This window comes from Cystoisospora suis (genome assembly GCF_002600585.1).
Source record: "Cystoisospora suis strain Wien I chromosome Unknown contig_6540, whole genome shotgun sequence".
Lineage (NCBI taxonomy): Eukaryota > Apicomplexa > Conoidasida > Eucoccidiorida > Sarcocystidae > Cystoisospora > Cystoisospora suis.
The window spans coordinates 19-20,354 of NW_027159327.1; the positions used below are offsets into that span (position 1 = coordinate 19).

Below are 20,336 nucleotides of genomic sequence, written 5' to 3' on the forward strand. Positions count from 1 at the left end.
GGAAGCAACAGAGTCTTGCCTCAAAATAATGTCGACTGAAATCCCGGTTTGCTTGACTTCCTGTGGAGATGCACAGCCTATAGGCCATCTCATCTGCTACGACAGTTTCATGGGTGTCGGGCAGTACACACCTTAGAATGGCAGGCAAAACCGTCGAACACGTTACGGATCCAGTCAGTTGTTATTGCTTTCCCCTCGACGGAAGCCGACTCCTCACTCCATCTCAGTTTCTGCACCTCAGCCGGCGTTATGCTCAATACCAGATTTGTGGGACTGTCACCCAAACATCGATTAATTGAAACGAGGGCTCTTGAAAGGGCTTTGTTACTACAGACCTGAACCTTCGTCTGCCTCGTCATCACGAGGCTGACTCATAAGGCGCTCAGAGAACTACAGATTCTTCAGCGTCATCGCATACGCGTTTTTTTCCGGTTTTTGCTAGTTCACCAATATGGCACCCATGCTGGACTCGCAAGTAGAAGCTGTACCGACGTGCTCCACAGCAGTACATAAACAGCAGGGAATACGTCAGAAAAACTTGGTGAGTGAACAGATACAAGATGATCGGATCGGTAAGGGGCGCGGAGCATGACAGGGTTGACTACCACCGGAGCAACACTTCCTGAATGCAAGGAACTGCTGCTTGAAGAGAGGAAACCTGCAATCCTTGCTTTTGGGCATGCTGCTCCGGCCTTGCATTCTCAGTTCTGACCGGGGGAGCCATCCTGAAGTGCGCTACGTCAAGTGAGTCGTTTAACCTCCACCAGCCGGGAGCTCGCCGCAAAAAAGTTATCCATGTACCCCAGCAGCTGATAACGGTCAGTCGCAATACGAACTACTGACGTGATCCTCGACACACTGAATTTCAAAAGAAGGTGGTACCTTGGAGGTATAAAAATAACCACACGGGCGACCCGTGTCTGCGTTCTCTGATCTCGGCGGTTCTGCCCGTGTTTTCCGTCATTCCCGTCTGGAGACGTTTCGCCAGTTCGTGAAAAGTACTCGTCAACGAAGTACGAACTGTCACTCAGCTGGCCCGTTTCTGTATAGCCATCCTCCGTGAGATCCGTGCTGTCATGTTCGCTGCTGCTATCGACGAGATGCCGTGGTGGTTCATCGGAAGAGTCCCTGCGACGCCGAGGGAACCTCCGCGCAGAACAGTCACTCAGGACAGATTGTGATTCCTGGCTTGATATCTCGCTGTCCGCTTTTTCATACCGACTGCGGCTTGTAGTCGGCTTGCGGTGCCTGTGGTTTTTCGTGCTGTCGCGTTGGCCTGGCTGGTGAGCTTGTCCGGGACCATGCCGTCGCTGCTTTTTCTTTCGAAATCTGCTTGGGTGTGACCCAGAACTGTCACTAGTCGTTCTTGACGGAGATCTGCGGTTGCCACTCGAAGAACTGCGTGTCGAGCGTACATTTATCTCCGGCTTCAAGAAAAACTCATCCTGCAACACACACGTGGAAGATGGTCACCCTGTTGACCGTGAAAGTGCGTCCAGGCGAAAAAGTATACTTGTTCGCGTTTTGCCGAGTATGTGCGTGCGCTGCAGTGCAAGATGGCCCATATTCACTGGCATGCCAAGCGCACGGCGACAGCCCGTGGGTGACTGCCGCCTGTTTCCTGTGACTCCAAAGAGCTGGCAAAACGTAGCGACAGAACCTTTCTTCACCTGACAATAGTTCCACAACATACCTGTTCAAAATCGAAGTCTTCAGAATCGTCTGACGTAGGCTCATCAATAAGGAAGGGTTTTAGGGTCATCTCGATCATCCTCGTAACGGTGCTGCTATCGAACTCGAGAATCTGACACGTCAGAAAGCATGCGACAGCACTCCTTTAGCTGCAGGAAGATGAGCGCCGCACACCGGTTGTCCGCTTACCTGCAAAGGGCAGTTCTTGCAGTCGAAGGGTGCACGAACTCGGCTGGTTTTCTGCCCCGCTCGCATGTCGAAGACCCAAGAAACGGGGTCGAGTCACCACGTAGCCTAGAAAGTCCCGCTAATGTCTGCCACCTACGTCTCATATGAAGGATATAGTGTGGTGCCACCACCTCCCGAAGCTAAACAAAGGAGCTTTCAACGCGCAGGTGTCTACGCTCAGTGCGGATTTACGAAATATGTGCACCCGTACAAGGACTATCCCCCGCGTACTCTTAACAGCGTTCGAAGAAGATGCAGGTACAAAGTCCAGAGGTGACTGCTATGCTGCAAAACAGGGCCCACAATTAGAAGCACTAGTTGTCTGAGAAAATTGAATGGGCCTCCATACAAACTCCGTGGGCCATCCTCCTGGGTCTCCCCCTGACCTTGACTGAGCGTGCTAATGTAGGGTCCGCCCAAAGATGCTGGAACAGTGGCCGCCAAAGCTCACGAGGAGCGCAAACCTAAATAAACGTAAAAGAACGCAGTTACGAACGGCAGGGTTACCGAAGATTTCGCGGAGGCATTCGATAAACAGTCGTTTCGACAATCTCCCCAAAGACTTGCGGCCACCACTGGCCTGGTGACCAGTGTGTAACGGAACTCACCAAGCTGGACCGCTCCACGCCGGCAATTTCTCTATACCAATAAATACTCCGAGTTGGGGCTTGTGTCCGCCTGCAGATGTTAGCAACCTAGATGGCCTGGAAACTCTACGCATACGCGTTAATGCATATCCGGATATGTCGGTAGATTCGCAACGTCGCCCTCGCCTTTTGTTTGGATCCTTCCGTATATGAAGCATATGTTACCGTGTAAAAACAACTCAGTACTACAGCCGAGATCGCAGGGTGATGCAGGAGTGACACATGTCAGACATGCACTTGTCGGCGACACGAACAACCAGGTGGCACGGGAGCGACCTTTCTGTACATCCCCACAGTGCGCCGTCCTGTCGCTAGAAAGGAGACCGCTGCTGAGAAAAACACACTTTTCCCTTGTACCCCGGGATCTGGAATGTGGATCAGCTCGCTGCGAGCACGCAATGAGGAAGAGAAACTAGCTGACTGCTGACCGTTTACGCTGGCACAGTCTTTTTTCTCGTCACTCTATAGTCTGGTTCACGCCGTGAGTCCAACCAACAGTAAACCGCGGCACACACCTTCCCTTCCAGTTTTTTTCAACTGTTCTGTGTAATAGAGGACAACGTAGACGGGTGTTGACTGGGAAAGCTTGTATGAGCGCAGCTGCACCAGTTGTATGATCGGCGGAATCGACGTCACACAGGAACTGCCCCCGGCTCCCAGTCACTCTTCTTACGGGCAAGAACAGATCTTGAAAGGAGATCGAAAACGTTTCCAGCTGGCCGAAGAATAGCCCGCCGGCCGCGTCGTTGAACCGCACATCGACGGCAATGCTCGCTGGGACCGGCTCTTTCGGCTGGAGCCTGCACAGAGAATCAGAATACCTCACGGTGAGCCCAACTTGGTTGAGGTGTGCCCGCTACAACCCCAGGTCGCGGGCTGGTACTCACTGCAGTGCAGTAAGGAACGGCTATTCGCACTCTGTGAGATCGACTTCCTTCATCAGCTCCCTAAGACGCTTCGACAGCAGAGCAGACGGACTTTGTTTTCCCCGCAGCTGCCCTCTGCGGGGCCGTAACGCATCCAGTCCCGTGCATACGCTTGCCCTTGACGGTTCAGAATCCCTTTTCGTGGAGAGTCTATAAATGCAGTCCGGCAGCGATGCTGAGGTTCTGGTTAAGGGCCGCACACTGTCAGGTCAAAAATGCGTACTTGAGGACAATCTTGTACATGAATGGGAATGCATGCGCCTCTTTTTCAGCTTCGACATCGTTTTCGCAGCCCGCTTCGTTGCTCCGACGTCGTATCCTTGGGAGTGCCGCCCAGTCTTGTAGGAATGGTAACCGCACGCTCCGCATCGGCATGTAGTCCTGAACTTGACTAAAGTTCAACTCGATTCCATACAGTTCGCTTAGGCTGAGAAAATTGTTATTGCTTGTCAGTACTCCACGTCCGTCTCGGCACCCGTCTTTCATCGCTGGACCGCCTTCCTCTACTCCTCTCTCCAGTCCGCCGGCGCTCTCTGCTCCTTCAAGCACTCTGCTGACAGGAGAGGTAAGGCAGGCTGTCGCAAAACTCATGCTCCGACCACTTGGGAGCAAGCTCCAACTACTTTGGTTCGACGCCGCAGGGAGCACATCGTGTTCACTCCCGTCTGCCGCAGGGACCACGGGGGACTTCCCGAAGTGCATCTTCTGGGCCCGCCGCGCACGGTACTGAGGCATAAAGGGTTTCGGGCTGGGGCGCGCTGCTACTCGCACTCTGCCGTTCACCAATCCTTGATCAGACGAAGAAGAGGACTCAGAGGAACCATAGTAGGGACGATTAGCAGTCTGTGACCACAGCATACCCATATTGTTTCGCTTAGTGAAGCGAATGTAAAATGGCATGCGGATGTAGAAGGGAGTCGCTGCTACAAAAGCTCGATAGCACGCTAAGATATCAGCGCACGCTTCGGCCGAAGGACAGAAGGAGTGCCGCGGACTTCCAACGGCCATTGTGACAGTAGTCGCGTGTTCACAGCGCACCGGGGAAGAAGATCGTCCACGCTGAGGGCCTGCGTTTTCTAAGGCAAGCTCGGGAACGTCGGCGGAAGGACCGGAATACGCACCACTGTGATGACGCTTCCCCTGAGACTCCTCGGCTGGGCCGGCAATCACCGAGAGAGGCAGGGCTGTACGAAGAAGCTGTTTTACATCGCTGGAGTGAATTCCTTTGCCGCTGGTCTGAGAACGCACAAGACGCGGTTCCCGAAGAGAATGCAATACCATGTGATAACTCCTGGTCCCCGAACAAACGTCAAACTAGAAATTTTGCATCATTCCAGAAATGGCTCAAAAGCCCCAACGCATCGTCACATCTTAACGGACGTCGGCACGTTCCTTTGCCACATGTCACTGTTTTCACCTCTCCTCAATCCGGCTTTTGCTCAATGACAGAGCGCAGACAGAAAAACAGGTGTGCAGGCAGTGCAAAAAGGGTACAGCAGCCGGACCGCCCACGACTGCTGAAAAAGAGTTCTGCTCGTAGAGACCGACTAGTTCTGCAACAAATCTGCAAGGTGTTGGGCTAATGGCACAGCGAAACACACGTGGCTTTCAGTGTATGGAAGCTGATTGAAGGCCGTCCAGGAATCTCAGGAAAGCGGCAACCGTATGTGTTTCACTCGAGAATGTGAAGTCCTTGTTGCCTCCTCCCAGTTCTGTATACTTATCATCAATACAGCTTAGCTTGAAAAGCCTTCAAAAACCAAGCATGTCCTTAGACCCCCCCGCTTCCTACGGGGCCGCGTGTTTCGAAGGCTGCGACCATTGTAGAGGCAAGGCCCTCCAGTGCTCTTGCGAGGGGCTGCATGTGGTGTTTGCGAACAACCGAATAAACAGTCACAGCTGAAAGCAGAGCCGATAGGAGCTCTCCGGACCGACGTCGCGGCAACATATCTGTGATCCTTTTGTCAAGATGCACAAAGCCAGGACACATCCCCTCAGTCACCTTTCACCTATAGGCGTAAGCACCTAATCTGGTGATCACTGACATCAAAGCTTCGGCAGCTGCTCAGACACATCGTGATCTACTCGATCCTGAGTTTTCCAAGCTCTGAATTGAACCAGACGAATACGGTGACAGCCAGTGCAGATTCCACCTGACCCGCAAGCAAAGAACGTACCTGTCCCACATTGTGTGACCCGGGCGGACTCAGATTTCCTGGGTAGCTGCTTTTACTAGTAGACCCTGTTCGGGAAGCGTGAACGGCGTTTAGCATCGCTATTGTTTTGCGATCAGACTCGTAGCAGACAGCGTAAAACCTTGAGAACGCCTGAAGAAGCCTTTCACATTTTTCCCTTCTTGCTTGAACCATTTGTTGTCCAGCTTGGTTCTTATCTCTCTCGTGCCCTGTCCAGTGGTACCCAGGAGAAATAGATTGTAGTCCCTTGTGCAGCGACATTGTGTCATATTTACCGGCACCACTACCGCCACAGTGTTGCAGTAAACTCGAGTAACTTGAACGCTGGCACGTGTCCGAGCGAAGGAAAACGAACACGTCAGCGATGGCTTCCTCCTCTCCAGGTGTGTGGAAGACAGTGGAAAGGAAAAAAGCAGCCTGATGATCCAAGAGGCCGCACACTTCCCGACGCTCGCGGCAAGATTTCTCAAACGTGAGGAAAGGCAAGAAGCCGTCGATTCTAGACGCAAAAGACCAGGACAGATACCAAGGCAGAGATGACGTGCGGAAAGCATGGATAGTTCACCTGCTCATTCCGCCTCAGGCCCAAAAAGGGTGGGACAGAAACAGGACCCCCCGTCCGCTACACCAAGAAAAAGCAGATGCTGCTCTCCCTAGACAGCAGAGCTGACAGTGCCGAACCGCAAAGTCTGCGACAACGAACGCGTGCGCAAAAGGAGAAACAGATGCGACAGCGGTTGTTCGCCTTTAGTAGCTGCAGGGTGTCAGCCGTTGTTCTCAAGCCCATAGCAATCGTGCGAGAGACACCGCGACCCACACGAGTATGATGTAAGGATTTCCTCAGAGTGTCCGACGCCGCCAACACAATAAGAAAGCATTTGTGTCTCTGTCAAACGCGCTGTCTCCCCCGTCGCGCACCGGAGAGGAAAGAATTCAGTTCCCTTGCACTAAGGTCTCTCCGTGGCTGACTCGCAACGGCACCCTGCGCCGTCCCACCGCACCCCCGAGAATGTCCGGAGCTGAAATGCGCCATGCAGGAAAGTGACAACATATCTCGACAAGCTTGCCCAGCAGTATTCTGATGTGCTTTGCCTATCCACTGCGTGGGGCGTAAAAGTGAAACACGGGTTTTTGTGTCATCCAAAGAGCGAGTTCCCCGAGGCGAGTGTGAGCAGATGTCCTAGGCGTTCGCGTGGGGTGAACATACGTACCCCGGAGACAGGAGTATGTGCCGGCATGCTCTATTTGATATTGTCTTTGTGCCTGGCGCGGAAGTACAGGACTGGGGATGGAGTCAGTAGTACACATGTGAGCGCCTACATAGCACTTGGACCTGAGTACATTAAAGACGTCCTTGGCTGTGAGATGATGCATAGAGGTTGTGATCGTGTCAGGTACATGAATGCCACGGCCATCCGAGCCTCATCCCCGCACGCTGGCCAATCACGGCGACTCGGTCTTCCAGTCAGCAGAAAGAAGAGGGACTCGAGGTGAGTACTCGCAACTCGCTGCAGGACTCCCGAGAAACTGCCTGGCGACTCTCAGCACGCCCTCCACCACCATCTGCGCACATCCCTGTAGGCTAGATTCGGCCAACGGCTCACCTGTATGTCGGGGGGGAGACACAGGTCAGATGGCGGTGCATCAAAGGAATCATTTGGTGTTCTGCGCGCGATAATAGAGCTTCTGTGAGGTTGCAAAAAACCAGTCGGACCACAGAATCCGCCGAAGGCAAGAAGGGATTGCCCTCGAGAGTGTAAACTGCTAGCAGGAGTCGACATACCACACCAGTCTCCTGGTCAAGCCTGCGCCTGAAAATAATCTTCACGTCGTCCTCCACCAGGACGCACTGGAGGGCGAGAAACCTCACACAGACCGCATACATTTATGCAACTCCAAAAAGACGACGAGAACGCAAGCATCCCAGCAGACAAACAAAGCGCAGCTAAGGACATCAACAGACAAGTAGATGCCGGGAAGTTGCTGCCGATACTTTTGAAAGTTCAGTGTCTGAACAGAAACAAAGTTGTAATGCCCTCCATGGCTGGACCCTGAGTGTCACGTGCGACTGTAAATGCCTTCGGGCTAGCGCCTTTCAGTTTCGGCAGCAGCATAGGGTGCTCTGGGCACTCGGGGAAACCACGTGCCCCGCCTCAGTCCCACAGCATGCTAGCCTCGACAGTTTCAGCCGTGGAGAACAGAGGGGAAGGCAGGACTCTCTTATTCGGATGTCACCTCGTTCTTCAGAACGCATGCGAGTGTTCTGTTTGTGTGCACGGGTGCAGTCTGAATGACGGAGCACAGATCCCGTCGTTGGTCATATGCAAGAGGCTACCACATTTCGCACGAGCACTCCGCTCCCCCCGTCTTGAATGGTAGTCAAACGTTCAGCGTCAGAATGGCAAATACAGCCAGTAGGCTGGGTGCTATATGTGACGTGGGGTAGTCGCACTTACTGAGAGGCATCTGGCCTGTATGCGTGATGACTTTAAGAAGCAAGACAGCATTGTCCCGGACGTCAATGCATGCAGTGATCTCGGAAAGCTGGAGCAGCAGCTGGCTCATGCCCTCGTACAGCCCAGCCTGGCTGTGCTTCAGCAAAAGCTGCAACCGCCGACACGCAGAACGACCGTGAACGGTAAGATATCCCGGTCTGTTTTTTTTTCGCGGAGATACAAACGTCCATCTTCACACCCGACCTTGGCTAGAGATGGTAGGAGGTACACGCGTTCGTCAGTCCACTGGGACACTTTCCACCGGCAGATTCGTGACTGCCTGTGTCAACAACCACGCAGCGAGGTGCACGACCGGATGTGGCTGATTCAAGACGTGCAGCACGCGATATGGCAAGCTCGAGGCCTATTGTAGTTAGGCATACCTCTTTACATATCGCCAGCACTTTCATTCCTGTTTCCCACTGATCTTGCATCACATCGGCAACTCCTGCCGCGGCAGCGGCTCCCCCTGACGCAGATGCCCTGACGAGTCGGTGGAGCGCCTGAAGCACAATGCTTGCAGGTACGACAGGCTCCACGGCTAGACGCAGCAAAAGCGGAAAGAACTGTGGAATATGAGAAGGCGGCTCCAGCCTCTTCACGAATTCCCCCAATGACAACAACAAAGAGAATGCCGCAGCTGACTGGGAGTCAATCAGCGCTGTCCACCAAAGGAGCGCACCATCGAGCACGGGAGGCGGACCGTAGCCGAGGTAAGGGAGAAGACACGGAGCTTGACGTGGCGGTGGAAAAGAAGATCCCTGACGAAACCGAGCAGTGACAGAGTGAGGAGGTAAGGAGCCAACAGCTGAGCAGGGGGACGAGGGCGGAGACGCGGAAGTTGAAAGCAGTGAAGAACTACCACCAAACGACAGAAGCCTGTCATGGATCCCTGTGCGACACTTAGAGAGATGGTGCAGCAGCGCTAGCGTGCTAGCCATAAGCAATGCGGAATGAGTCCTGCAGGTAAAATAGAACGCCGAGTGAAGAAGACAGCGAGAACCCACTCCAAACAGAGTCACTAAGAATTGTCAGGGAGGAGTGAGAACGGCTTGACAGGGGCACCTCAGTCACTGGTTTTCTGCTAGTGCAACAGACTTTTTCATTGAGTGCCGAACCGGCCTTGATAGGACGCGGCTGACGACCTGATCACTCGATGGGATGAAAGCTACGACGGACATTGCGCGGAGACGGGCAAGAGCACTGCAGACAAGCAACCCTGAAAAGAAAGCACCGTCTCAACTACCCCTCCTCGGAAACGAGAAGGCGCGCGATTTTCTCCTGTGTTTACCAACTTCGACTAGCTCGTAAACGTGTGTTCTACTGAAGGGCTACGGCGGACGTCGTTACCCTAGAGCTGCTGCGGTGCGCTTCCCCCTCTTGTTTTCTACTCTGCCGGTCACCAAGTGCGCCGGCAAAACACTCCTCATCTACTGCGCACTCCCGTGATGATGTGATAGAAAACGCCTAACTCTCTCGTTGGTCCTCATGAACAAGCACGCGCCTTCAATCCCCTCGGACCTGAGCCGAACGAGCTAAGAAATGCAGCGGTGAAAAACCTGCACGCGCTCTCGGTCTCGCGTGGCAGACAGCTGGGCCGGGAAGTCCCCCGTAGTCGTCGACTCTTCTAACAAGAGCTACCCTACGAGCTTCAGTGAAGTAGTGCAGACGCCAGCTCTCTACCTCAGGTTCGAAGACAGGCCGCCGTGGTGAGACGGCACTCAGGTTCTTGGTCCAAGGGACAGGCCAGTTTTTGAGCGGACACTGCTGAGAGGTATACCTCGGATGCGCCTTTCCTAGACCTTCGGACTAACGCAGTGAGAGAACGTGCGGCAAGCCACCAAAGCACGCAAGACTGAGACACATTACCAGGCGTCCTTTGTCTGTCATTCTTACCTCAGCTGCTCACAAATAAAAGCATGGACCTTGTCCCGAAGGGACTGACAAGGGAACAGAAGCAGACGAAGTAAGAAACGGTACACCACTGCGTGCGCTCCCACTGGCTCCGGGCTGTATCGAAACTCTTGCAGTACTTCGCAAACATCCAGCAGGTTCCCCGGCAAACAGGCCCGAGGCACTATGTTCCCCTCTCCTTTATCGCCATGCGAAAAGCTCCGCCTTTCTTCTGAACGCCTTCGTGGTGCCAGAGAGCTCACTCGTACACCTCTGTCCGAACCTCCTCTCGGGCGAACTGTACCAACAGCAAAAGCTTTCCTTGCGGCAGTAGCCGGCGTTTCATCCCTGTATGTTTGGAAACATTCGAGATCCACGGCTCCTGCCGCTGCTTCTCCCGAGTGTGTCCTTTCCGTTGCATGGGTTCTCCAAGCGTCGCGAAGTGCTCGTCCCTCCACAACCGCTACTCTGCTGGGAAAGTTTTGCCCGACTCGTTTGAGCTCTATGGCTGTTGCCGCCAGATAAAGACTCCGGCGCCGGTAGAAGACAAGGAGAAGTTGAAGCAGCTGTTCTTTTACCTCGGTGCTGTCGCCTTCTGCTGGGTATAGGAACGAGGGCGGGGAACGGAAGAAGACTGGTGCAAACAATGGGAGGTCGAACAGAGCGAGGAGCCACCTGAAAAAAGCCGAGTCGCAAGTCCACTTGAGTCCGACATGCATCGGGAAAGTCCAGCGTGACTGCCGAATCAGCCAACCGTCGCCACAGCATCCTATCAATGTGAGTATCCCCTCCGACGGCCGTCAGGCAGCAGAAAGGGGGACACGAAAACTGTCACCTTGAAAGCCTCGCCGCACGCCGCCCAGATAACTATTCCACATCACAACTTCACAGTAGCCTGGCACCGATATGTCCAGACGTGGCTACAACGTTGCGACAGCAAGAAACTTTGCTTTTACACCGCTGTAGCAGCCCTGGCAGTAGCGACTGACGTGACATACACGACAGACAACCAAAAGGAAAGGAGCAGCAATACAGTGCGAAGACACCAGTGGAGCACACGGTGTTTTGAACAAGGCAGTAAACAGGCGGCTGCGGGCGTCCTGTCTGCCGGCCGTGACGGGAACCACCGGCCCGAGGAGCTCTCCTCAAGCAGGAGGTATACCGCGGCTCCCACTGGTTTTCTGCCAGTGCACGAGAGACCAACTGAAGAAGGGAACAGCAATGAAAACCGAACAAATTGTCTACTCCTCAAGAAGGAAGGCTGCAGTAAGAAGATGGAGGTTGGAAGCCTGTAGGCGTAGGAGAGACGAAATTACACCTTGTAAACTGAAATTGATGTGTCTCAAAAAGTAAAGGGTTTGACCGTCTCCTCCCTTATCTGTGGGTACGTATGAGCTTGCACCTCCACGTCACAGAGGGACGCTGGAGTCCGAGTAGTCGCTTTCTCATGTCTTGGAGTTCATTCGTCGGGAGTGCACGCTCACCGGTCACCGGACTGGTTGAATGCATCACTAAGTATACTCCAGGAGACTCCAAATCATTCACGGGGCAAAGAATTACCTGAGGGCCAGAATCCTGAAATATGGCTTCAGGCTCTGGTTTGTCGAAAGATCCTTGACCTTCTGCTCGACGAGGCGGACGACGACATGGTTGAGCGTGTGTGGGTAGACCACTACAAGTCGAAGGTACGCATGTACAAGGGGGGGGCGGTCAGAGTATAACAGAGGCAACAGAGGATCCACGGTTACAGACGGAGGGAGTCCTAGCAGCCTGAGAAGAAAGTCAAGCAACACACGGAGATTGACACCCAGATTCTGACCAGACTGAAGCAATATTCCGCACTACCACCATCTCCCCGGCGACGGACGGCACCAGGAAGTGGACTCCTTTTCCTGGGAAGAAGTCAGAGCTCGGACAAGCAGCAGCGGCGTCCAGGGACACACACGAGCTTGTGCACGTGTCCGCTCCTGGTCGGCAATACCGGACACAGTGCGACACTCACACCTGCAGACAGAGACGTATCCTCTCGCTAAGTGGGGGGAAGGCTTACTAAACTCTTTGTGACGAACAAAAGCAATGCAGCTCTACTGTAAGGTGGACACCGGCGCGCTCTTACTCATAAAGACACACCCGGCGGCTCCGTGCCAAATACAGCCCATGCAGGGACTGTATGCCGTAGTGAAGATGGGACGGGTCCCGGTGAACCCGCTACGATTACACCTTGTTTGTACAATCAAGGAACCTGGGCAACTTGACAGCTTTCGGGCTCATGGGCCGCGCGGGCCTGCCGATCTTTGTGATACTAACAGGAGAGGGCCCAACTATAATCTGAGACACTCTCAACAGTCCTGTGGCCGCCGGGCTCCGGTGCTGACGACACTGCGTAGAGCTGCCTAAGCACATCGCAGACAGTCGTCGGCCGGGCCGCTCCTGCCTCGTCAGCAAGAAACAGGGTTCGCATCCTGCCCCCTTGGTCATCCAAACTACGTGCTTATCTATTTCTTGCTTTCGTCGTGACTGTTCACGTATTGCTGGGCATTCTTCCTGCTGTACACCGTCACCAGCGAACTCGCAGGAGTTCTGGCTTTCCTGCGGACCTGGAGAAAAAGATGAGGCTGTGGGCAATCTGTAGCTGTGTCCACTCGCCAAACCACCAGAAGCCGTCAAGCACGACTGCCAGCGCTCGGGCCAAGCTAGAAACAAACTGCCGAGGCAGCCGAGGCGGCGGGAACTGCGCCAGCTGCGAAGAAAACAAGAACGGTGAGGGGTGGAGCCCCCCCTGAGGACCAGAGAAAGAGGACAGAGCTCGGAGATGGACGGACGCGCTGCCCCCGAGTCTGGTTTCGAAGGACGAATACTCAAGAGGAAGGAGAGGAACGACGGAAATACCCACGGACGGGACTGTAAACAAGTCAGCGCACGAACGAAGACGGTCGGTTAAGGGGTCATATATTCTGGGGTTCTCGACATGAAACACCTACAGAAGTAACATCACCAAAGAAATGACCGAGGGGTCGAAAAGAGCACGCCCCCGGAGAACGGGTCCACTTCTGTGTCTCTCTCCGAGGCCAGGAAGTGCCTCTGCAGAGATGCCCGAAAAGTGAGTTGTTCTGCTGGAGAGGCTCTGTACTACTCCGCCAGCTAGCGCCCGCTTCCCAGCGCCCTAGCTTGGGAAGCTCACAGTATCATGTCCAGCATCCGTACGGGATTCGCTTGCGCTGCTGCGAATGGCCGCAGAAGCAACCTGAGGAACACAGAACCTGCGGACAGCAGTTTTCCGGCTTTCGGTCCCCCCGTACAGAAAGTCCGCCCAGCAGACCAAAAGAAGCTCTAACACGCCGCGGAAAAACAGAATCTACGTGGAGAGAAGAGAAGATACAACTACACAGAACGGTTAACCACACAACCAGCGAAGAAACACACGCGCGAATGGGATGCAGTGCTTTGTCACCATGTGGCACCGCCTGTCTCCCAGAGTGCACTCCGCCGTCAGTGTTTTCTCTGCTGATGACGTCACGCTCACTTTTGAAGCCACCCCGACAGACTCTTTCCATCAGCGAAGCCTTCCGTCTTCTAAAAGCTCCGCTTTGCGATCGTTCCTCGGAGCCAGCGTTCTTGACGACCGGCCTGTCCCAAGCACCTCTGCTCTTGGGCTCCGTTCCCTTCACTTCCCCAGTTTCTCGTTGAGGTGATGCCCCACGATGATGGCAGTAAACCCGAGGCTCCCCGGACGACTGTGCAGGAAGACACTCAGGCGTCGCTCTCCAGCATTGATTACCTGCCAGCTGGCCGCACCCTTTTGCCTCTTTCGCACCCAGACTGTCCCACCTACGTCGCTCCTCGCGCTCGAAGTCCGTCACTTTGGTTTCAGTGGGGACATTCAAGCGCGTGGATCCCACAGAAACGGAAGTGGACACGGCTTCTTGCACCAGCATTTCTGTAGTGTGCCTAGCCGCTGTGAGCAACAAGCCTGCATAGGCCTCTGCTACATGTTGCCTTTCCGTTTGGAGCAACTCGACGAGGTAAAAGCACCCGTCACGTTGAGGAGAGATTGAAGACGAGAGCAGAAGCGACCGAAACCGAGATGACTTCCGCGAACCCTTCACGGTGCCCGGATAAAACTCTTTGGGCCGTTCGAGACTGCGAGTGCTTAACGTCGAAACCCAACCTGGTCCAGCAAACCAGTTAGGGCCGAGAAAAGCAGATAAGAGACCTGCCCGAGACACAAATACATGCGAAGAGAAAGGGCGACCGTACCACACAAAAACAAGCTAACTAGAAATCAAGAGACTTTTCTCGGAGCGGTCGCCTTCTTCTGACGGTTTCAACCACATGGTGAATATGAAGCGGAGAAATATAAGGCTATAGGTCCTGCAGTGGGGCGGCGGAGGAAACGAGACCCACGAGTTGTTTCCAGTTGACTCGTAGCGGGCTCGGACAAAAGCGAGAGTTTGCCTATGAACCAATCAATCCAAGGAGAATCTGGGAACGCCTTCACAGCGCGCCCGAACACACCTGCAACGCTCAGCGCAGTATTATATAGCACACCGGAAAAGGAAAAAGCGGACGACTTTCCCCAAGCCCGTCAGCCGCCTTTCGGCCCTCGGGTAAGGGTGGCTGTGAAGCTCGTGGGCTCGGTGAGACTTATTTCTGGTTTTGGCTGGTATCACTCTCCGCTTGATCTATCGTCGGGCGGTGGCTTCGCTGACCCTTAGAGAGGCACATAACCGACACGTCGGGTACTACAGACGACGCAGACTAGAACATCCGGCACAACAAATTCACTCTCACAGGGACAAGATGATGTCCTCTTTTACTCGCATCCTTGGAAAGCGAATGTGATCCCAGACACGGGTGGGACAAACGTGCACAATGCGGAGTTCATTCCCTACGGGTACGGTCGTACGTGCAAACTATACGTGGGCGCTGACAAAGGTGACCCCCGTGTGCTATTGACAAGTATGCAAGCGGGCCCGCGTACTCACCGTAGTATGGAACAAGCGGGATACCTTGAAGGGGCACTGATCGCTACCACCTAAACAGGCTCCTTCCTGTAACTCGACACTTATCTTCTATTGGCCAGTACTCAACAAGGTGCGATTAGTCATGGAAACACGTGCGGGCTGTGTCCGTGCTGCCCCGCTGACTCTATGGGGTGGCTCGAGCCTAGACCACCACCTCGGTACCGCATCACGCGAACGGGTGTGTGCCGGCGTCACGCGGCGGCAACCCTCTCCACAGAAGTGGCAAGTTACGTACGTACACCTGTGTCGGTCACCCCTTGCTACGTACTACGTACTTTCCTCACCCGGGCAACTTTTTTCCAGTTCCTGGAGACAGTCACATGCAAAGCTGCGGAACACAGCGTCCTCGTGGACGCTCGACCGCCGGATGACCGCGTGAAGGAGACCAACGAGTCTTTCTACCCAGTGAGGGGCGATCAAAACCAAATCCAGGCAAACGCACACAGACGTGTAGACCTGCATGCACACCAATCGAGAGACTGCCGAAAACGGCTGCCCTACAACCAGCGAAGGTCGCGGCGGCGCGGACCGCAGGCCTCCACCGTTCCCTGCGCGCAGGAATCCACCCCCTCTAACCCGACAACTCCAAGACTCTGCACTGGTCGCTCCTGGGTCGCAAGAGGGCTGTCCCGAATGCGAGGGAACTCCAGTGCGGAGATGCCGTCTCGTACCGCACTCCCCCACCAGCAGCGACACATTCCCGCCTCGTATTGACTCTTTCGACACCCCGGTGGACTGCAAACATCTCATCCTCGCAAACGATGAGTGCTCAGCGTCTCCATAGAGCTCCGGCGACACAGCGTCTCCTTTCATAAGTCCATATCCTCGTGAAAATGAGGAAACGCAAGAATTTGAAGCAGCAGCGCGGTCTGCGTTGCACAAGTCTGCGGCATACTGACCGGGACCTGCGGAGCCCCGGACTGGCAAGTTTGCTGTATTCTCTGGATTTGCCTCAGTAGAACTGACAGCGCTCTCTCCGTCCGTCCTGGCACCGCGTGACGTATGGGCAGCAGCCTTTCCGCTCCTAGACGTACACGAGTTAGGCGAAGCTTCGACAAACCTGGAGGGGTCCTCCATGACTCCACCCGTGGCTTTGTCTAGACCACCTTCGAGGGGGCTGCCCGCACTGGCTGCACTGCTTGGCTGGACAATAGCTTGGACAACTCGGTCAACGTGCCTCGAATGAAAGACCCTTCCTTCTTTCGCGGTGACCTGCTCTACCACAGTGCCACTGGCGTACGGGCTCGAAACATTACCAGAAAAAAAGGCGTCGTTCGAGAAGTCAATCTGAACCATCGCAGAGAGGCCACGCCGCCCAGGAAAACCACTCACACCTCCTTCATCTTCAGGCATGCTCAATGTTCTCCCTGGAAATGGGTCCTGTCCTTCCTCTGCAGTTGTCACAGTTCCCCGGTCTCCAGCTACTATTGAGTCAGAATCCCTCGGAACACTTACTGAACGAGAGGAGAAACGGCTGGTAGAGATGCACGAGGATTGCTCTTGCCTTGTCCCACCAGTGGGGCAGACGGCCCTGGCTGCTGTCTCCGGACGCAAAGAATTTCTGTCAAAGTCACCCCCGTAGCTACAGTCAACGAGATGATCAGTGTCCCACGCATGCGCAGCACCCGCCACCAAGAAATCATTCTTACACGCCCCGGAGGGGGCGCTTCCCTGACCGTCGTGGTCTGGACATTCCCGTCGAATCCGTTCGGAAGCTACGTCATGATGTGTGAAGTTGCCCGAGGGAGGACTGCTTCTGCGGCTCCGCCCCCCAGAGTGTCGGAGCGTGTAGGGCTGATGGCGATGAGTACCCTCCGACGTGTCAAGGCGGATGCCCGTGGCACAAGATGAACGGGAAGCAGCCGTCCGGAGGACGCCTGCGGCGGAGGCTGTGCGGACAACCGGCGACCTGGTACTCGGCCTTCGGAAATGTGGGGAGTTCAACGCCACGACAGCGATGGGAACAGCGTTACAAAGAACTGCGTCAAGAACAGTCAGCGTCATGTGGAGCCGCCGCGTGTCATGCAAGAGTGAAGCAGCGTGGGCTTCAAGCCGAAGCAGCGCAGATATACGTGACGCGTCTGCCCTGCTCGTAAGAATACAAAGGAGCAGACGCGCAAGGAGTGGGGAGGACGAAGGTGCGGTGTAAGGTACGTAAAAGCCACCGCGTGCCTGCTCGTCCACCGAACACTTACCCGGCGCCAATTGTGAGCGCGGGAGGGCAACTGCTTGGGCGTAGGTCAGTGGGAGGGAGTTTCCATGGGAGTACGGGATGAATTTCTGTCGGCTGTCAGCACTTGAATTGCTGCGGTGACCGGAGATACCGTACCAAGATGAAGACTCTGCGGCAGAGGGAAGCAACTCTGCTTCGCCCAGCTTCCTTTGATTGGATGCCGGAGCGTGTCCGGACGCGGCGGGACCGCGACTCTCTGGGAGTGGGCTCTGAAAATGCAGGCCGTTCCTGTCAGGAAACCCGCTGGGCAACGTCCGGGGTCCCTCTGAAGCAACAGGTGCTGGATGTCGAAAATCCAAACATGGTCCGTCCCTCACAGGGGTTTTGTCGCGAGCCAGTCCCCAAAACCCAGTTTCACCGGCTGGTTCGTAGCCGCGGTGAACGATACAGGGTGACCCAGCTTGGGCCGATCCCCCGGAAAAACCTGATAGAGCATACTCCATCGCTGCGCTGCGGCTCCGACTGCTAGCGTAGCATAAACGGCGTCGACGCGGTCGCTTTGGGTTTGCGGAGTTGGCGGTTGACTGGGAGCCCCATGACTGAGAGAGGAGAGTCTGAAGAGAGGAAGCGCCGCAACTTCTACGTGTTGTGCGAGGAGACTGGAGCGCTTGGCTCTCCAGCTAACCGGCCACACCTGAGTAGCTAGCTGAGCTGGACTCCCCGAACAGTGAAGGACGCGAGAACAATTCGCACACCCGGCACTCAGCGAAGACAAGCGTGGCGGCGGGATCCCAGGCGGGAAAAACATGGCGTCCAGACGCACCGAGGTCTTTAGCCGAAGCGCGACAAGGTCCTCGGCGCTTAGCCGCAGCAACACCTAGAGCGTACCACTACTTGTAGAGGCGTGGCCAACTGGTAGAACCGCTGGTTGGAACCTGGAAAAATGCTAGTCGCTTTTTGCCAGGGCGATGACGGGTGTGCCGTCGCAGGCAAGGGCGGCCTCCCAGCCCTGGCCTGGAACGAGTTCCGAGCGTGAGGCGTCACGCCGCCTACTCAACAGCAGAAGCCGGTGGAACTGCCTCACCTACCTGGAACTTCACCAGTGAGTCAAAAGACAACGAAGGGCCGGCCACTGCTGTCCTTTCGAAGACAGTGCCCCCGACTCACCGGCGTTGGTTCTCATCTCTCACGGCTGGCATGCATTTTTCTCGCAGCGGATCACTGGTCGGAGGGGGCTCACGTGCTCGGAGCGAGAGCTACCAAAATCTTGTTTTTGCGATAGTTGGTCGCTTGGTTTACAATTCCAAGCTGCCGGCGGGCTAGTGTACGCCTTTTTCAACAGAAAGTGGGTCAGCTTGCTAGTCTCTGCCATAGTGACCGGCGGCGTCGGGCGCGGTCCTGCAGTTCCCTCAATGCGAAACAGCACGCTGGTCCCAACTACCGGGACTGGGCTTCTATTGTGTTGGAGTGTGTCCGGCTCGCACTATAGAACAGATGCGGGACTGATAGTGCATTTACTCAGCTTGCCAGCTCTTCTGCAGAGCCGACGCCGGGCCCCAGCGTAAGGAAGAGCTCGTTGTCGGATGGCCGCTGGCACCACTCGCCTGCTCGTCGTGCGGTCGTGTAGGAGGGCGTGCCTCGTACACCACACGAGACGAGAGCGCATCCTTTATCCCCCGTCGGAGCTGGTATCTCCGATGGAGGTGAGAGGTGTGCTAGAGTGTTACCCTGGCAATGCAACAAAGCATGGCCAGGCGCAGAGTGATACTAGGATCGCCATACTGAGTGCACAAGCGGGACCCCTGTATGTTTTGTAGACCACATGTCGACATACCCATGTCCGCAGCCTCTCTGTGACACTCGTAGTCTTGTCAGCAAAATGAGACACCGTGTTTTCCTTTCCCCTCCCTTTCTGTCACTGTCAGATCCTTTTGTTTCGAGGAAAGCATCCTTGAGTGCGCCCCAGCCTCTCTGTCACACCCGTAGTATTTTCAGCAAAGTGAGACACCGTGTTTTCGCGTCCATTCCCTTGCTGTGACTTTGTCAGACCCTTTTGTTTCGAGGAAGGCATCCCTTAGTGCGCGGATTCTTCCGATGGAAGTAACTTGCTGTAAGCGCTCGGCTTGCTGCGGTAGTGGTGGTGGCTAGACTTGTGACAGCACACTTCATGGACGGCACCGAACTTTAGGCTGTGCTCGAACCGTTCTCGTTCTCACATCCGGAAGTGCGAGCTGAACTGGACCAGCGCTACATAACCCAGTATCTCCAGTCCTCAGATCTGTCTCCAGGTACACGGAGTGGATATGCTGTGTAGGAGAACCTGCATCGTGCCGAAAAAACGCATGACTTCAGTTAAGGCAGGTACTATCGCGCGCGAGGCAGCAGAGACCGCAGTGCCTGGCACGTTTGTGTTTTCCTTGGACTATGCAGGTGGAACGCCCTGACGTAGCTTGGGAAAGACTGCAGACAGCAAGCGAAAAGGTAGACTCCGGCTGCCGATCGGAATTGACATTCACCCGAGGGGAGGGAGGACGGGCTTCCCTGCAAGTAAAGGATCTTCCGAACTTGACAGGCGGCCGCAGATACACCTGTTGCAGAAAGCTAAACTGGTTTGCGCACTCTACATTTAGCAGGCAAGGCGTTCCCACCGGGGGAGGCGTGACGAAGGCCAGTATAACTAGTGGTGTCTTCAGTTTTCTCACTCTTCTGAAACGGACACGGAGGCATTCAGCTTCTGCCTTCGCCGCGGGGCAGCGTACAAACCCGAGTCGCCAGCTATCGAGAAAAGAAAGGAACAAATGACATGCCGAGACGCACTGGCCCACTTTCAGTTCGAAGTTCGTCCGGTCAGACGTCGCAGTTGTTGCAGGAGTATGCTGGGATGGTTGCACGTGTCGGGAGAAGGACGTCCCGCTTCGCCCAGCCAGCGTTTAGCCCCAGCTACTCCGCGAGTTTGGTGGGCAAGACGCTATTCTGCGTGTTCACCTGCTGACGGGAACCAGAGCACCCGGGTGCACATGGGGCGGTGCTGAAGTGGCGGCCCGATGGTTGCGGCCTTCCCCA

The 20,336-nt window shown here is 55.1% G+C and overlaps 1 protein-coding gene across 1 annotated transcript; it reads right to left on the bottom strand.

The window, feature by feature from the left end:
* Window positions 1-316: 316 nt before the first annotated feature.
* CSUI_010015 (uncharacterized protein) lies at window positions 317-18,759 on the bottom strand. Its single transcript, XM_068070122.1, has 14 exons — window positions 15,385-18,759; window positions 13,600-14,289; window positions 12,674-12,977; window positions 11,637-11,846; window positions 10,080-10,751; window positions 8,567-9,143; window positions 8,145-8,292; window positions 7,293-7,374; window positions 5,671-6,187; window positions 3,717-4,729; window positions 3,241-3,367; window positions 2,307-2,384; window positions 1,694-1,804; window positions 317-1,445 (listed from the first exon to the last, which is right to left on the bottom strand). Exons 1-14 carry the CDS (start codon window positions 17,774-17,776, stop codon window positions 741-743), a joined length of 7,626 nt encoding a protein of 2,541 aa, XP_067917901.1. The 5' UTR covers window positions 17,777-18,759; the 3' UTR covers window positions 317-740.
* Window positions 18,760-20,336: the final 1,577 nt, after the last annotated feature.